This window comes from Lonchura striata, chromosome 20 (assembly GCF_046129695.1).
Source record: "Lonchura striata isolate bLonStr1 chromosome 20, bLonStr1.mat, whole genome shotgun sequence".
NCBI classification, from domain to species: domain Eukaryota; kingdom Metazoa; phylum Chordata; class Aves; order Passeriformes; family Estrildidae; genus Lonchura; species Lonchura striata.
The window spans coordinates 6,827,103-6,842,433 of NC_134622.1; the positions used below are offsets into that span (position 1 = coordinate 6,827,103).

General features: G+C 40.2%; 1 protein-coding gene across 4 annotated transcripts; it reads right to left on the reverse strand.

Moving 5' to 3' along the window:
- Window positions 1-185: 185 nt before the first annotated feature.
- On the reverse strand, window positions 186-15,312 carry INPP5K (inositol polyphosphate-5-phosphatase K). Of its 4 annotated transcripts, none has more exons than XM_077787511.1 (13): window positions 15,143-15,312; window positions 12,969-13,076; window positions 12,239-12,347; window positions 9,647-9,763; window positions 9,167-9,339; window positions 8,445-8,556; window positions 7,824-7,933; window positions 7,226-7,252; window positions 5,365-5,557; window positions 4,983-5,120; window positions 4,442-4,525; window positions 3,614-3,718; window positions 186-2,620 (listed from the first exon to the last, which is right to left on the reverse strand). In XM_077787511.1, the coding sequence occupies exons 1-13, from the start codon at window positions 15,175-15,177 to the stop codon at window positions 2,504-2,506; spliced, it is 1,428 nt and encodes a 475-aa protein (XP_077643637.1). In that variant the 5' UTR covers window positions 15,178-15,312; the 3' UTR covers window positions 186-2,503. The 4 variants fall into 4 exon arrangements, with proteins under 4 accessions (XP_077643637.1, XP_021406695.1, XP_077643636.1 ...); XM_021551020.2 differs by lacking the exon at window positions 15,143-15,312 and adding an exon at window positions 13,253-15,123; XM_077787510.1 differs by lacking the exon at window positions 7,226-7,252 and having other exon boundaries at window positions 15,143-15,303.
- Between the last annotated feature and the right edge of the window lie 19 nt (window positions 15,313-15,331).

Consider the following 15,331-nt stretch of genomic DNA (forward strand, 5'->3'; position numbering starts at 1 on the left):
TAGCATTTATCCTTGCTCTTCTTTTGCAGCCCAAGCCCTACCATAGGGTGTTACTGATTTCCTTCTAAAATACTTTTTGCCTCAAACATGACCAAAACAAGTTCCTTGGAGAAAGGTGACAAATTAATCCTCCCCACCCAAACCAGCCTGATCCTTCTCAAATTAACAGAGGCCATGCACAACACTTCACTGCCAGGATTTATTTCAGAGGTACATGAAAAGAAAAACACATGAGTATAAAAACATTTCCAGTGATTATAACATCCAATTAAAGGTGTTCTAAGAAAAGATAAATTTCATCAGAAATTGCATCATTACAAGTCATGGAATAGTTTGAAAAGCTACCATAGGTAACAGTAGTAAACAAAAGTGCCTCTGTGTGCATAATACTGAAGAAAGAAGTGCAGAGTTCAGTGCAGCATCCTCCTTACACACAAGCAGCTCCAATCCCAGCTGCTTGGGGGCATTTTCCGGGAAGTCCCGTGGTTCAAAGGATCAGTTTACAAAATGCAGCTTCTGTGTCCAGTGACAGAGGGTTCTCAGCTCCCACAAACACAAAGCATCTCGAGTGTCTCGCCCCTACCAAGAGGGTCTGAGCTGCTCCTGCCCAGCAGATGTACCCTGCTTACAAGAAACTGGATCTTGGTCCACAGTAAATTGCAGCTGTGGTCTGGAATTTAAAGCCCACTGCTCTTTGGGGTCTCCACAGAATCTCCTTGCATGGAGAATGGTCAGAGTTACACGAGTGAAACCAGAGATAGAGCAGAACTCAGGAACTGCAAGAGGTACTGCAGTTCAAAGCAGGGGTTTGTCTGATGCCCAAACTGCCATGAGAAGATTCAGTGCAAAATAAATTCTTGGGAGACCAGTATAAATGGGAAAATTGTTTCTAATATGGTTCCAAAGTGTAACAGGAATGTACAAACTGTAAACCTCAAGGCAGTGTTAATCCATGCAATGAACACAGTATCCTCTGAACCTGCCCTCACTACTCACCAAGTATTCCCAACACTAAGTATCAAGCTGAGATACAACTAAAACCTAAAGAGGCCAAGTGTTCCTAAAGCCCACTGCAACTACCTAACCTATGCCAGAGCTTCGAAAGGACACAGCCACCTGAACCTCAAAAGGTTTTATACAGTGAATGATAAAAGCAAAACAAATATCCTATCAAGCTATTAACTTTCTATTTCAAAACAACCCTGAAAAAAATAAGGCTTTGAGAAAAAGAGCGAAAAGGAATCCACTCAGTTCTGAAGCAGAATTCCAGCATGAACATCCCAACACCCTTTGCTCTTCCACCTGAACCAAACCTGCTCTTTTCCATCCCTGTGCCAGTGAGGAGTGACTAACTGCTCACCACACCTGGGAGGGAGCTGTGGGTACAGAGCAGGGAGACTCAAAGTGCTCTGTCCCAGCACTGCAGACTGAGATTCTGGGGAATGTTGGTGTCCTTTCCTATCCTTTCCAAAGATCTCTATTTCCTCATCAAGAAGCAAGACCTTTTCAGAAGCTAACTACCTTTCAGGTTCATAAAGGTACAGGAAATTTCTATTCCATCTCCACCCACAAGTGCACAGGATACAGAAAGGTCTGAGCACCTCTAGAAAAACAAAAAGTTTGCAGACTGATTGCTATAAATTGAAGAAATTTACAGTTTTCCAAGATTATGCCAAATCATCAACCATGGGCTGCTCATCTATGCTAAAGCATTTCTCAACTTCTGCAATTTTCCTCAGAAGTTGTGGGATCCTGGCTCACTCCAAGCCAGGGACTGGTATAAAAATGAGTTTATGTTTTTTAATAAGGGGGGTAAAGGCAATAGGCAAATTGCTTAATTGTTTTATAAAATAAGAATTTAAAAAATCATGAATAGTGCATTTTGATAAACGTATTTCAATTTGGAAGAATCAGAAATTGAAAAGCCTACAAAGATTTCTTCAGTAAGGCATGAAGAGAAGGATCTACCAAAGGAGACTTTACGCACTCCAAAGATTTTGTTTTTCATGTGACCTGTTGTCACTGTTGTTTCCCAAAACGTAATTAGCTTATATCTCTAAGTCAAATAAGATTTCAAAACAAGCTAACTAGCTGTATCTAATAAATAATTTTTAAATAACTTCATTTAAAATCAAAATTTGGAAATCAATTATTAAGTGGTTAAAGCATACTAAATATTGCTTTGTAAATAAAATATCCTCTACAAAAAAAGGAACAAGCCTATAAACCTATTAAACATTGCAACTTCCTTAGGTTAAATCATTGCATCAGAAATGTCTATCACCTTAAAACATACAGCATTTCCTAAGTGTTATTTTACAGTTCTCATCCAGTGCAAGAGAGTTACTCTCCCCAGAATAAAATTAACCATTTCCACAATAAATTATCTTCTATGAGCTTCCAAAGTTTCTGAACATTCCTACCTGTCTTACTCCATCTTCTAAGAGCAAAAGCTTACAATCACTAAGACATAAAGAATCATCAGACTGCTGAACCAGGACCATTAAATGCTCTTTCTATTTTCAAAACCACCATCTGATTCTGGATTGTCAGTTTTCTGCAGCAAACTGCTCTCCTCCTCTGGCACATCCTTTTCTACTGGTGTTTGGCTAGGCTGAATCTAGGAGAAAAACAGGATAAAAATCAAATTAACAATTCAAAAGTATCATGTTGCTCTGTATTATCCATACCATTATATAAAGAAGTCTGTCACGCTTGCTAAAAATTGAGAAGATTAAAAAATCTAGTAAAAATCCACTATAGTGATATCAAAACATTAAATGTCATGCAAAAATAAAAGCAACAATTCTGCAGAATCTCTGATAGATACTGAGCTCAGAGATATCACAAATACTCCATTCTACCATCTTTCTCAACCATACAGAGAAACACAGGAACAGAATACCTAAAAAAATTTATAATAGTATAAAATAGAAATGAGATACCAGCCAGCCAGGAACTTTCATTATTATATCCCCTAAGACACTGAGGTTTCATAGTCTTCTAAAACCCCTTCAACCTCATCACCAACAATGCAGAATTCCTATTTCAAAGATTCCCCAGCACATGAGCACAGCCATGACAGCATGGAAAATTATGCACAAACAAAATTATTCTGGAAAAAACAGTGCTTGTGTAGAAACAGCAATGCTTGGTCAGTTCATCTTGTTTGGGCAGGTTAAGTCATCCCTGCAGAAATTAAACAGAGCCTGGTAATTAAATAACTTCAGTCCAGCTGTCTCATCCTTCCCAAATTCAAGCAACAATTTACAGGAAACCTTTGGGTGCAAATCACAGAATGGAGCACCAAGAGCTCACTTACAACCTGCCAGAATTTTGGCAGCACTTGATTTGTCATCTTTACAGAAACTAGGGACCTAACAGTGAGGGAGAGAAACCTGTCTTGTTTCACTGCTGTGTGATGCTGTAACAGTTACTCAGAGTCTTTCAGCACATCAGCAAATTCTTTTGAGCCAGGACATATCCTTTTTAAAATTCCTTCTGCTGCCAAGGATTAATACAGTTATGTTCAGATGCATATGAAAACAAATGAAGTAATAAAAAAGAAAAAAAAAATCACACCAACATTAATCAGTGTTTCCTAATGTATTACCTGAAAAGGTTCACTGATGCCAACTATTGACTGCAAGTTATTGCTATAATAACAAAGCAAAAATTCTCCTCCCATCTTGGGTATTTCTGAAGCACTCATGTAAACCTGGCAAGAATAAGAACAGGCAATGAGCAATTTCCACAGAAAAAGAAGTTTACAAAAAAGCCCTTCAGTACACCATCAAAATCACTATTTGCTATTTATAAGCACGTTTTAAAACGTAAGCTAAAACGGATGGAGACAAAAATAACTCAGGAAATCATCTGAAAATTAAATCAGGGAGGAGAAGGAATATGCTTCACCATGTCAGCAGACTGGCTTGGTTCAGTGACAAGAGAGAAGAGACCCGGAGTGGTTGGAAGGGAAGGGCCAAAGCCAGAGAGCAGCAGAGGGAGTGGAGGTGCCTCCTGGTGGCAACAACAGAGCACTCCACAAGCTTGGTTTGCTCCTGTCCCAAGGAGCCACCGTTCCCAATTCCAGCTTCTATTTGTTCAGATAACTATTGATATATTTATAAATATATCAATATATTTATTTATATTTTTATATAAATAAAAATATTTATCATTTGCATCAAAATAAGATTTTTTTTTTGTTTAAATCACTTTAGGTAATCACTGCTAGAAGGCTTTGTAGCAGACAGCAGTTTTTAAAGAGATACCAAAAGATTCAATGGGAAGAATTAGGAAGAGGGATTTTAAACTATAATATTGTTCCCAATTAGCTTCAACTGGGAAGAGGATACAGAACCCCTGAGGGGAAGGGGATATGGAACAGACCTCAAATGCTACTCTATGGAAAACTACATTAGAAAGAAATGCAACTGACCTGTTTGCTGTTTTTGCTGGAAGAAACTTCATCATCTTCCACCCAAGCATAAGTAACATAATCCTTCACATGCTTGAAAGTCACCTGCAGAGAAAGATACACACTATCAGCTTCCTGATGGAAACAAAAGCCATACTACATGAAAAACAAAATTGTGAGAGATGTTTACTGTTTCACGGAAGTAATTAAAACACTCTTAGGATCAAACATTTTGGGGGCACGGACACATCTGTTTCTGAGAGGGTGGGACTCCTCTATTCTCCCACCCTTCCACTGACTTTTATTTTTGTTGCATCAACTCCTTTCCACAGCTTCTGCAACATTTTGCTTCAATAAACAAGATTACCTTAGCAGGGAATTTAAAGGGTGTGGAAGAACTCCCATGCTGTAGAGTTAAACTGTCATCACACAGAAACTAATCAAGGACACAGCTATTTCACAGAGTTCTGCCCTAGCAGGAATCAGTGCTCTAAAACTCTCAAGGACCTCCTCCAGTCACATTCCCCATCTTTGCTGGAGAGCCACAATGAGGTAACACTACCTGGAAGAGCCCAATCCAGTCCCAAGCACTGCTGGGGAGTTCAGGCGCCGCAGAGTAGCGGATGAGAACATCGTGCTCTGCACTCCACTCACCCTCAGGATGCAGCATGACCATGGGATCTGAGACAAGAGGCTTCATCTACACAAAAAACCAGAGTTTAAACTCAGTCAAGCCTATCATTCTTTCAGTTATTCTTCTCAAGTTATTCTCTGCTACAATTGCTACCTGTGGGATTCTTTAACTGAATGGAAATAACCTGACAGCGATTTGCTGCCTTCACTATGATCAAAATGAAACAGAGATTATGGTTTAGGAAATCAGCTGCTGTAAGGCAACACTAAGTAAAACAAACTTTTTCTTAACAACATAACTGGGACAGCACCTCAAGTGTGAAAGTTCCTGTGACAGGTTTGTGATCACTGATGCCATAGCTCATGTGACTGACATAGCTATTCAAAGTAACAGAAATTGGGTTCTCTTCTTCAGGGAATTCGCCTTCTTTTGATGCAACCTCGCTGAGATTTTTCACTTTCCATAGAATTCTATCTGTCCATGCTGGCTTTCTTTTCTTCTCACTGCAAAATGTAAGGTAAAAAGTGAAATGAGCAGAGAAACAAGTTGCCAAAAGCTAAGAATGCTGTGCAAAATCTACTCAGATTCCAAAGACTATGAGATACATATTAATAAAAGGAGGCAATCATACTCAAGCTTCATTTTACAGCTCTGATTAATGTGTTTTACAAGCAACATTTCCTTAATTTGAACTTCATTCAGCACAGATCATGGCTTTCTGAAAGAGGAGTAAAATGAAGGGGAGAAGGACGTTTCAGTGGGTTAGTTGGCTTCATACAGGAAATGATACTTTCTCCTAAAACCCTGTAAAAACATGCATGAATTTAGAGATAATACAACAACTGCCCCAGGTTCCAAACATACAGATATTTTGAGAAATGAGGGTGTAAATGTAAGGAATATGTAGGAAGAGTCTGAATGACATTGGAAATTATTAAAAATATTTGAGAGCAAGTTTCTTTCAACAACACAAGACAGGACAAACTTGGGTAGCTTATGATAATCACAGGTGCCACAGCAATGCTTTATTTACAAGTTCCTCTAAATTGTACCAGCCTGCATTTCAGGTTTGCAAGCTACTGCTGTCTCATAACAACAGGCTTTCAAAATTCCATCATCAAGGGAGTTGTGCCTGCAACTGTACTATACATCAAACTGTTATCACAATGCAGAGTTTCCTTTTATACCATATCAATTACACCAGAAGACATGAGCCCTCTGTGGTTCTCTCTGTAGTGGGAGGAAGGCTTAACAGCAACTCTCTGGATGGGTGGATCACTTCAAATTGAAATGGAGAAAAGATCATACCCTATGGAAGAGGAATTAGAATGGACTGGATTGGATTATGAAAGTTAAAAGCAGGATATGTAAGGAAAACTGTCAGTTGAAATATCAAAACCAAGGCCATTTACTTCAATATTCAACATAATTTTGTTGTACCTCTTCCTACCTTTATTAAAGTGGAAAGATTTGAAATTACTAAGGGCCCTTATCCCACTTACTGCAGTAATTCTATAAACAGACAGAAATCTTTAGGAGATGCCAGATGTCTGCTCTGCTGTGCAGGAAAATATCAAAAGAACAGCTTAAGGTAAAACACTCACTGTTTTAGAGAAAATGGAGTATTAGATGGCAAACCCTCAGAATTCACACTGAAGGAATATCAAAAATAAAATTTTCTGTGCTTCAGTAAAAGCAACTTTTGCAGGGTGCTTGCCTTGAGGTCTTGCTGGTCACCCCATCTGAGCAAAGTCTCTCTGGTAGCTTGAACAGCAGCAGGATGCACGCAGAATGTGTAACCACACTTTTTGTTCTCTAAACCAGCCAATACAGACAACCAGGCTATGAATCATTTGTAAAATGTCCAGGTTGGATTATTTTAAGTCTTTTTTGTCAGGTGGATTTACTGCTGGTCCCATTATATCTCATTATATTAAATTAGGAAGCAAAATGTCTTTGGGTCCACATGAATAAACTTCCAATATTAAGTGCAACAGCAGAGTAGATAACACTTCAGCTTTCAGACAGGTTAAGAAAATCCCTAAAGAAAATCAGCTGTCATCTGATTTTCAAATATTTCACAAAAAATCAAAGCAAAAGCTAAGATGGAGCCTTGCTTTGATTCTGAAATATTAAAAAAAACTACAAAATTCAGAAAGTTCTCTTCTTACTTAAACCAAAACAGGGACTTCTGTTCTCTGGAAGCAAAGAAAAAGATCAGTACAAAACCCTGTTTGACAGGAACTTATCCTTCTGTGGAAACATAAGACTAATACTTAACACACAGACTTTAATATCACAGAAAAACGTTGGAAATTTAAGATACTCCATCTTCAACTTAAAATAATCAATAAAGTAAATTATACATTAATTTTCAAATACCAGCATATTAAATGAAATGCTTAAACAAAGAAGGGAAGCAAAAATGACCAACAATTATTCTTTGCTCCTTTTTGACAACCAATGAGCACTTCTAGTAGGAAAGAACAAACCAAAAGTAGCTTAAACAAGCACTCGTTTATTTTCTTAATTTGATCTTTCCAAAAGTCAGTTGGGTTGTTTCATTACTTCCCTCATACAATCAGCAGACCCCAGCTTCTTCAGCCAAAAATATTCATTTATTCAGATTTGATCAATCCAAGCCTGACAGAACAGCTCAACAACCCCAGTACACACAGGAAATTCAAGTTTGCTGATTACTGCAGTAATATTTAACCAAGCACCACATTCATTCTCATATTCCACATCTAAACTCATTTTATCTTTTACCTTGTGTCATAGACCTCCGAGTCAAGGTCAAACTTGTAGGTGGGCTTAAACTGCAGAGGACCCTCTTTGAAGTCCTTCAGAAATTCTTCCTGATTTTTTGCCATATTTAACTGCAGAAATAAAAAGTAACTTTTAAAGATTCTGTTAAAAAAAAAATCAGAGCTTAAAGGATGATTGGGGAAGGATCTTCCAAGAATTCAACATTGCAGTCAGTATAACACTGGCAAGGTAAATTTAGAAGGGCCTGTTTGTTACAGCCAGAACTTGACACAATCTATCTAAAAGTTTAGAGGAAATTCTACCCAAAACATCCAGAATAAGGCTGTCTTAAAAAGAATTCCTGGGAGAAGAGGATAAAGGTGAGTAACAACTGACAAAATATGAAGTTCAGAGAAATCTCCAGTCAAACATGACATTTGTAAATGAGTAAGAAACTGCACAAAAGCAAAAAAAGTTTTCAGTTAATTGGGGCTTATGACCACCTCATGTTCCACCTCATGACTGCTCTGAATTTGTGTTCTTTAACAGAAGTTAGAAGCTCAAGGTGTAATTTAACTACCACGTTGAGTTTGTGTGCATTAAAACCAAAACCCAAACCCCCAGAGAACTGAGCCAACCCACCTGGTCCTTTTCCCAGAGCAGATTGAAACGCTTGTTACTGATTGATTCTCTGACAAAGTGTATCCCATAATCTGCTATCCGGAAGTTTAGGTCTCCAAACCAGAAGAGAAGCCTTAAAACCAAACCAAGATGCGTCAAACAAGGAAGATTTATATGAATCTATTAACTCAAGGGAAAATTTGACAGAATATTAGCCATTACACTAATTAGGCGATCTAATCACTTTTATTACTAAATGCAAACAGCTTAAGTAGTTAAACACAAACATTAAGTAGTTATAGACAAGCTTACACAGGGAAAACCTGCTGCTAAACAAAAAAAAAAAAAAAAATTCGAAGTATTGAAACAGTAAATTAAGTCCCTTGCATTCTTGCTGCTTGCTTATTACTGCCTGAATATTAACTTCTTCTGCATCTGACATCTCTGAACATTAACAGCAACCTAAAAGATTTTTGGTATAAACAGTCTTTAGCTTCTAAAGCTTTCCTGTATAACATGTACAGTCTATGTGCCAACAAATGAATGTAAATAGAGAATGGAAAAGAACAGTCTTGTAAAACAGACATCTGTCTCAGGTTATCCTATGCTCCCAGGGTTCAGGGTCAAGGCTGAAGGGCAATTTAAAACAAAATGATGGACAAAAATCCAAACCCAAAACTCTTCAGTGCAAGAGTTCACCCTATAACAGATAAAAAAACCACAGAACTGAGTGAACAACTCACTCATGATCCAAGGGACTTGGAATATCCTCTCCTTCAAACTGCATTTCCAGAATTTTCTCGAAGTCATCCAGGCGCTGCTCTGTGTTCTCCATGTGAGCGGGCAAGTGGCAGTTCATGAAACAGATCGTGTGCCCAAAGAGGGACATGCGGACGCTGACTCCTCCTTTGTTCCCCTGGGATGGAAGATGAACAGCATTCCCTGAAACTGCAGTCAGTGCCCGCAAATGTAACTAACACCACCTATAACCTTTTAAATCTTGCAATCAGTACAATTTCATTCTACACAACTTGTTGCGTATCAGCAAATAAACTGAAATCTGAAATTACGGTCTGGGCTGCACAAGAGGTTCAAACAAATGAGTCTGCTTGTCAGGTTATGAATTTGTAATTAAAGCACATCTCCTCTGCCCCAGCAGGGACCCATAGAGAAGCACAGAGCAGCAGCAGTGAGCAGGTAAGCACCCCTCAGGCAGTCCTTACCCAGTAGCCATAGAGGCCTGTGCGGGTGTAGTCGGTGTGGATGTCCTGGATGAAGGGAAGGTGCACGTGCTTCACAAAAATCAGCAGCAGCAGCCCCTGCATGCGAACTGAGGAGAGCTGGGGAGATAGAAAAGAAGGAATGGTCATTTCCAGGAGTTCCTTGGCTTTACTTCACAGAAGCTTTAGGTGAAGAAGGCCACAGCAGAAGTCGTGCAACTCCCTCACCAAGCCTGGCCTCAATACTGGCACGCAGTAAATGCAGACTCATTTCAGTGCTGTGAAAAACATATTTCTTATAAACAAATCTGATCAATTCCTCTGCTAATTAACACAGTTCTAACATTAGATTTTAACCTGAAGTCGACCTCAAAATATGCACCTGCCCAAACCTTTTTAAAGACTTCTGCCTCACCAGCCTCTTGTTTCTGCCTTTAACAATCCTGTTCATGAAGGACCAAATCCTTTACTTTTCACCTAAAAGCTTTATAACTCACACCTACAAGTCCTCCAACAGCAGCAAGTTTTTCCAACTGAAGCAGCCTTGAGCAGGATCATTAAATATTCTAAATGCCTTCAAAAGCACAGCAGTCAATTCCAGGCATCTGCAAAAACAATGAGCTGCAAATAGCAGAAGCTCCTGCCTTGCAGTGCCTGTAAAAACTGATTTACCAAACACTTAGAGAGCACATAAGGCACAAGGTTTTTGTGGTTTGGGCTTTTTTTTGGTTTGTATGTGTGGAAATAGTCTAATAAAGATGTCCTTCGTTGAACATTTATGGACTTTACAATGATCCTGGCATAAGACACAAAATTCATTGTGTCTTAATGATTATGATTCGATTTAAAATACAGGCATTGAAATACTGAAATTAACTGTAGCTCAATTTTATGCTGGATTAATTTAGAAAAAGACTATGTTAGAATAAAACTGACTATACAACTGCTGGAGAAGCACAAAAAAATCAACCCAAAATTTAAAACAGAATTCCTCCTTTGTCTCCCTAGCTACACAATTAAATTATTTAAGAATATATTTTAATGTTTTCATTGTCCTTGAACCCAACAAAATACCACACAGAATACTGAAACAATGGACTGCAATTACTAATGATGCATAAATATTTTAGTAGTCAGCATTCTTCTTTCCATAATTACATTCATGAAGTACCAAGATCTTCCAGTCCCTTCATTATTTATTTCCTTTTTTTCACCCCACTGTGGCCAGCCCCCAGAGATTTCTCAAGAGCCACAGGACCTGAACACAACAAGGCACTGACCCCTCCCCTGCTGGGACCGGTCCCACCAGCCCTTAGAGCCAAAAGCAAAGCCCTTGCACAGAGGGAACACGATCCTTGGATGGTGGAAGAATTGACTGTGACCAATTGAACACTCTGAAAACAGACCCTGTTACTGAGGGGACAGAATGTCCCAAGGATGACACCTCTCCCTCCACACCCAACCTCATCACAGGTCAGCCAAGGGGTAAACGCTCCTCCCCTGCTCAGCCAAATTCCTGTCTGAGTCCTGGGATAACCTTTCCTTGCTGCCTGGTTTGATTTTGACCCTTCCTGACAGCTCCCCCTTATTACCAGAGCTAATCAAGTCCTGCTGAAAGCCATCAGGTGGCAGCATCCATTCATTAGTGTGCTCCAAACTGCCTCTGGTATAAATTAGAATTCAAAATCAGCCAGGCGTACCAGCAGGAATTCTTTTAACTCTGTGTATACAGGGCCTGAATATCAGCCCACGGCCAGATTTTGAATTTTTATCAGCAATGACTTAGACCAGAGTGAACAATGTGGGTTTTTTCCTTTTTGTAATTCCCAGTGGGTCCTTTGTTTTGTTTAGTTACAATTAAAAGAACAGCACAACTACTGAGTCTGATTAGCATGCAGATAATGCAATCACCTCAGCAAAATCAGCCCGAAATAGTGCTTGGTTCAGAAAAATCACTACAAAAGGCTTTTAATTTCTCTTTACTAGAGAAATTCAGGATATCTTCCTATGTTTATTGTTGGCATTATTAAAATAGCAAGTACTTTAGCTGCTCTTACGTCTCTGATATTACCCCAAAATCTTATAATTTAAATTCTCATAAAATGTTATAGGTCTTCAACCAAAAATTAAGTCCTCATGTAAATATATACACCCACTAAAATCCTGTTTTACACACGTGCAATTTATTTTCACCTGCAAACAAACTGGAAAAAGAGAAAAAAAACAAATAAAAGAGCCTTACCAATCTTAATGAAAATCACTGCCATTGCTTGGGATATTTATAGTGCAAGACTACATTAGAAGCATCACAATACAGTTCCCCAATATTGCACAGAGCAAAAAACTTTTCTACAAACAAGAGAGAGATAAAGATATTGTGGCCACAAGAAATATGCTGTTCAGTATGAGTTCACATCACATGAAAAACAGGAAAACACGGGTGTGATGAAGAATCATTTCTAACATATGTGTACCTATGGAATGACAGACACCTGCGAAAACACCATCAACTTATATTTTATGGATAATCTGAGGAAAAAAAATTAAGACTTTTCCTTCAGTGCTCTGACACTTAAGAGTGGTGTGAATAATTACCTTGATATATCCCAAGGGAGACAAGACAGTCATGAAAAAAATGCTCCATGGATCATCAAATGCCAAGTCAGACAGAAAATTTGTGATTTTTGAATTCACCTCCTGTAAGCTGAATACATCACAATTACTCACATTGCACCAGTTGGCTTGGACAGAATTTATAGGAACTTTGCAGAACAAAGACCTCAGAAATTTCTTTCTGTTCAGTTTCTCATTCAAGCAGTTTAACCCACACACAGATCTGACACATCTGACAAAATTAAAGGAGGTTATATACACCTGAAGGTAGAGTTTAAGCCTATGCCAGACTCAAGATGTGTTATAAAAACCTGATTGTTAGGACTTCAGAATTCCAGCCTAGTTTGGAAAACTCAGTGGCAGATTGTGCCTAACAAGCTTGCACCAATTCCCTTAAAACATGCTGAATTTCCAATAACTTTCATATCAAAATGAACATGCTAACAAAAAAAAAAACAGCAGCCCAAAATTTTTGCATGTTTAGAAAAAAGATATTCTGCATTCTGTCACCACATAGCAGCAGCTAACTGGTATAAATAATCTCTAAGTTAGTCCCCTGTTAGTTAGGCTACGTTAGTCTTCACCCTCTAGTAGCAATAGTGTTAAACCATCTCCCAGGCAGTGATTCACATCAGTCTGCCCAAAACAGACCATGCTGAGACCCAGCAAGTTTGCAATAAACTCATAAAGCAAGTTCTTTAATACCACTCACCCTATAACATACATATCCATGGTGGGGCCCGTCGAGTTGAGCTGAAGTAAACCCGTGACATCAGGAGGGGGAGAAGCTGTGCCCACATTCCAGGTAACTAAGTGTAGTCTAAAAACAAACAGAAACCACAAAAATACAGTGCTAAAATTGAAATGGGGACAGGCAACCAACTCTAAGAACATTCTAATTTCCCCACAGAACTTCTATCTCTTTCCATCAACCAGAAATCCATTTTGCCAGGCCCCGACACCACCACGAAAACAACCAACTGGAGGCAGCAAAACCTGAATTCTTGCCGCTTATCCTTCAGCTTTTTCCCCCAGATGAGGAAAGCTTCATCCAGGGTGCGAGACACTTCTTCGTGGATCTCGTCATCCGAGCTGATGTCCTCCACGCAGGCCATCAGCTGGGCCACCCTGTGGCGGAGCTGCAGGCGGCCGCTGGAGCCGGTGCTGCTGAGGCTGGCCGAGCGGCTGCGGAGGCTGGCCCCGCTCTCCGGCTCGCTCAGGGAGAGCCCCTCGCAGTGCTGAAATGCGTCCTCGCTGCTCGAGGCCATCTGCTCTCCAAGCTGGAGCTACGCCCTGAAGGACCGGCCAGTTAAAATCAAGAGATTGAAAAGGGATTTCCAGATCTTGTGGGATTCAGCATTGCTTCCAACACAAAAGGATAAATGTAGGTGCAGCAATGCTGGGGGAAAAAAAAAAATACCTGTGGTGTTCCCAGCGCACTCGCTGGGTTGTTACAAAAACTGCAATCGCGGTGTACCACACGCAGTGAATTGTTTTTTTCATAATAGATTTAATGTGGTTAATTCGACGAGCTCAGGGTTTAAAAGAATTTATTGTCGGTTTGAATGGATCATGTGCCTGTCTGCAGGCAAGGAGAAATGTAATCTCCAGCTCCAAAACATGCAAAGTTCTGATCAGAACCAAGCAAAGCCACTGACTCAACATTCACATCACAGCATTGTTTCTTTACAAAGTGGTTATTTCAGTAACAGAGCTTCTAAAAAGAGATTCATTTTATTGTCAGTTGTGTTACACAACAGACAGGCTTAAAAAATAATAAATTGTTAATTTTCCATCATCTTAGAGTTCTATCATGACCTTATAAACACTGATAATTAGTGAATCCCATCAAGTACCCATTATTAAGGCTGTGTTTTTATCCCACAATCAACTGCCTGCTCAAGGTGATGTGCACAGAAATGTGCACAGAAAAGCAGGAAAACAACCTTCCACAATAGATTAAAGTGATACATAATTTCCCTCACTAATAATGTATCTTTGTAAGACTGTGCTGAAGTCACACAAAAGCTCTCCAAAACAAATTTCTAGGGGGAAAAAAAGTAGGTAGGCTGCAGATCTAATTTTGCCACCGGAGATGTATCACTGGGGAACGCTCTCCAGTTACTAATTTTGTAAGACAATTACCTGATTAAACAAAACTGAAATCATGTTGGAAGACATCAGTCATTACAGACAGAAATTCAGTTCTTCAAGGTGCCCAGTGACCACAGTACTGACAAAAAACACAGATCTCGGAGGTAGAAACAAACACTGTCCTAAATACCAGCAACCTACTAAAGTCGTTATTTAGCATCACCGCTGCTAATCCTCAAGTGACTCAATAGCGGAGAAATTTCTCAGGGTCACAGTGCTCATAGTAAAGCCTCCAAAGGATTTTTAAGATATTTGAGCTCATGACAGCTCGTTAGTTTGGCTGTTTCAATTTTCCTGTCACAGGCTGTTACCCAAATCCCATCTAAGCAGGTTTCTGTAGGGAATCGAGCCCAGACGGGACACCGACAGAGAGCGAAGACACATCGTTAAAACACCGTAAAAGCAGAAGCTCAGTGTTTACTCAAGCTTTTTCTTCCTCGTGGAAAGTGACAAGTTCGAGACATGACAGAAGTGCCCTCATCACACACAAACAGAGCTCCGGGGAATCCCAACACCCAGAAATGCCCCCTAAGCTCCCTGAACCACTCCAGTACCGACCTTCCAAACCAGAAAATCAGCTTTTCTCCTCTATTTCATATGACTACGCAACGCCGCCAATTTGTTTAATTCTGCGCTGAATAAGCGCGCACACACAAGTTTCGCTAATTTACGCAAGCGCTTGGGGGCCACTCTTCGGAGCCGCCGCCCTCAGCCCCGCGCCCACTCCCTCACCTCAACTCCTTGGTGGGAAGGCCCGCGGGCTCCATGCCGCGGGTTCCCGCAGGGAAGCGCTGCCCAGGGACGGGGAAGGGACGGGGAAGGGCCGGCGGAGCCCCCGGCGCTCCCCTCGCTCGGCCCGGCCCGGCCCGGCCCGGCGCCGCCTCCGCGCCGCCCTCAGCGCCAGCGGCGCGCGTGAGGGGG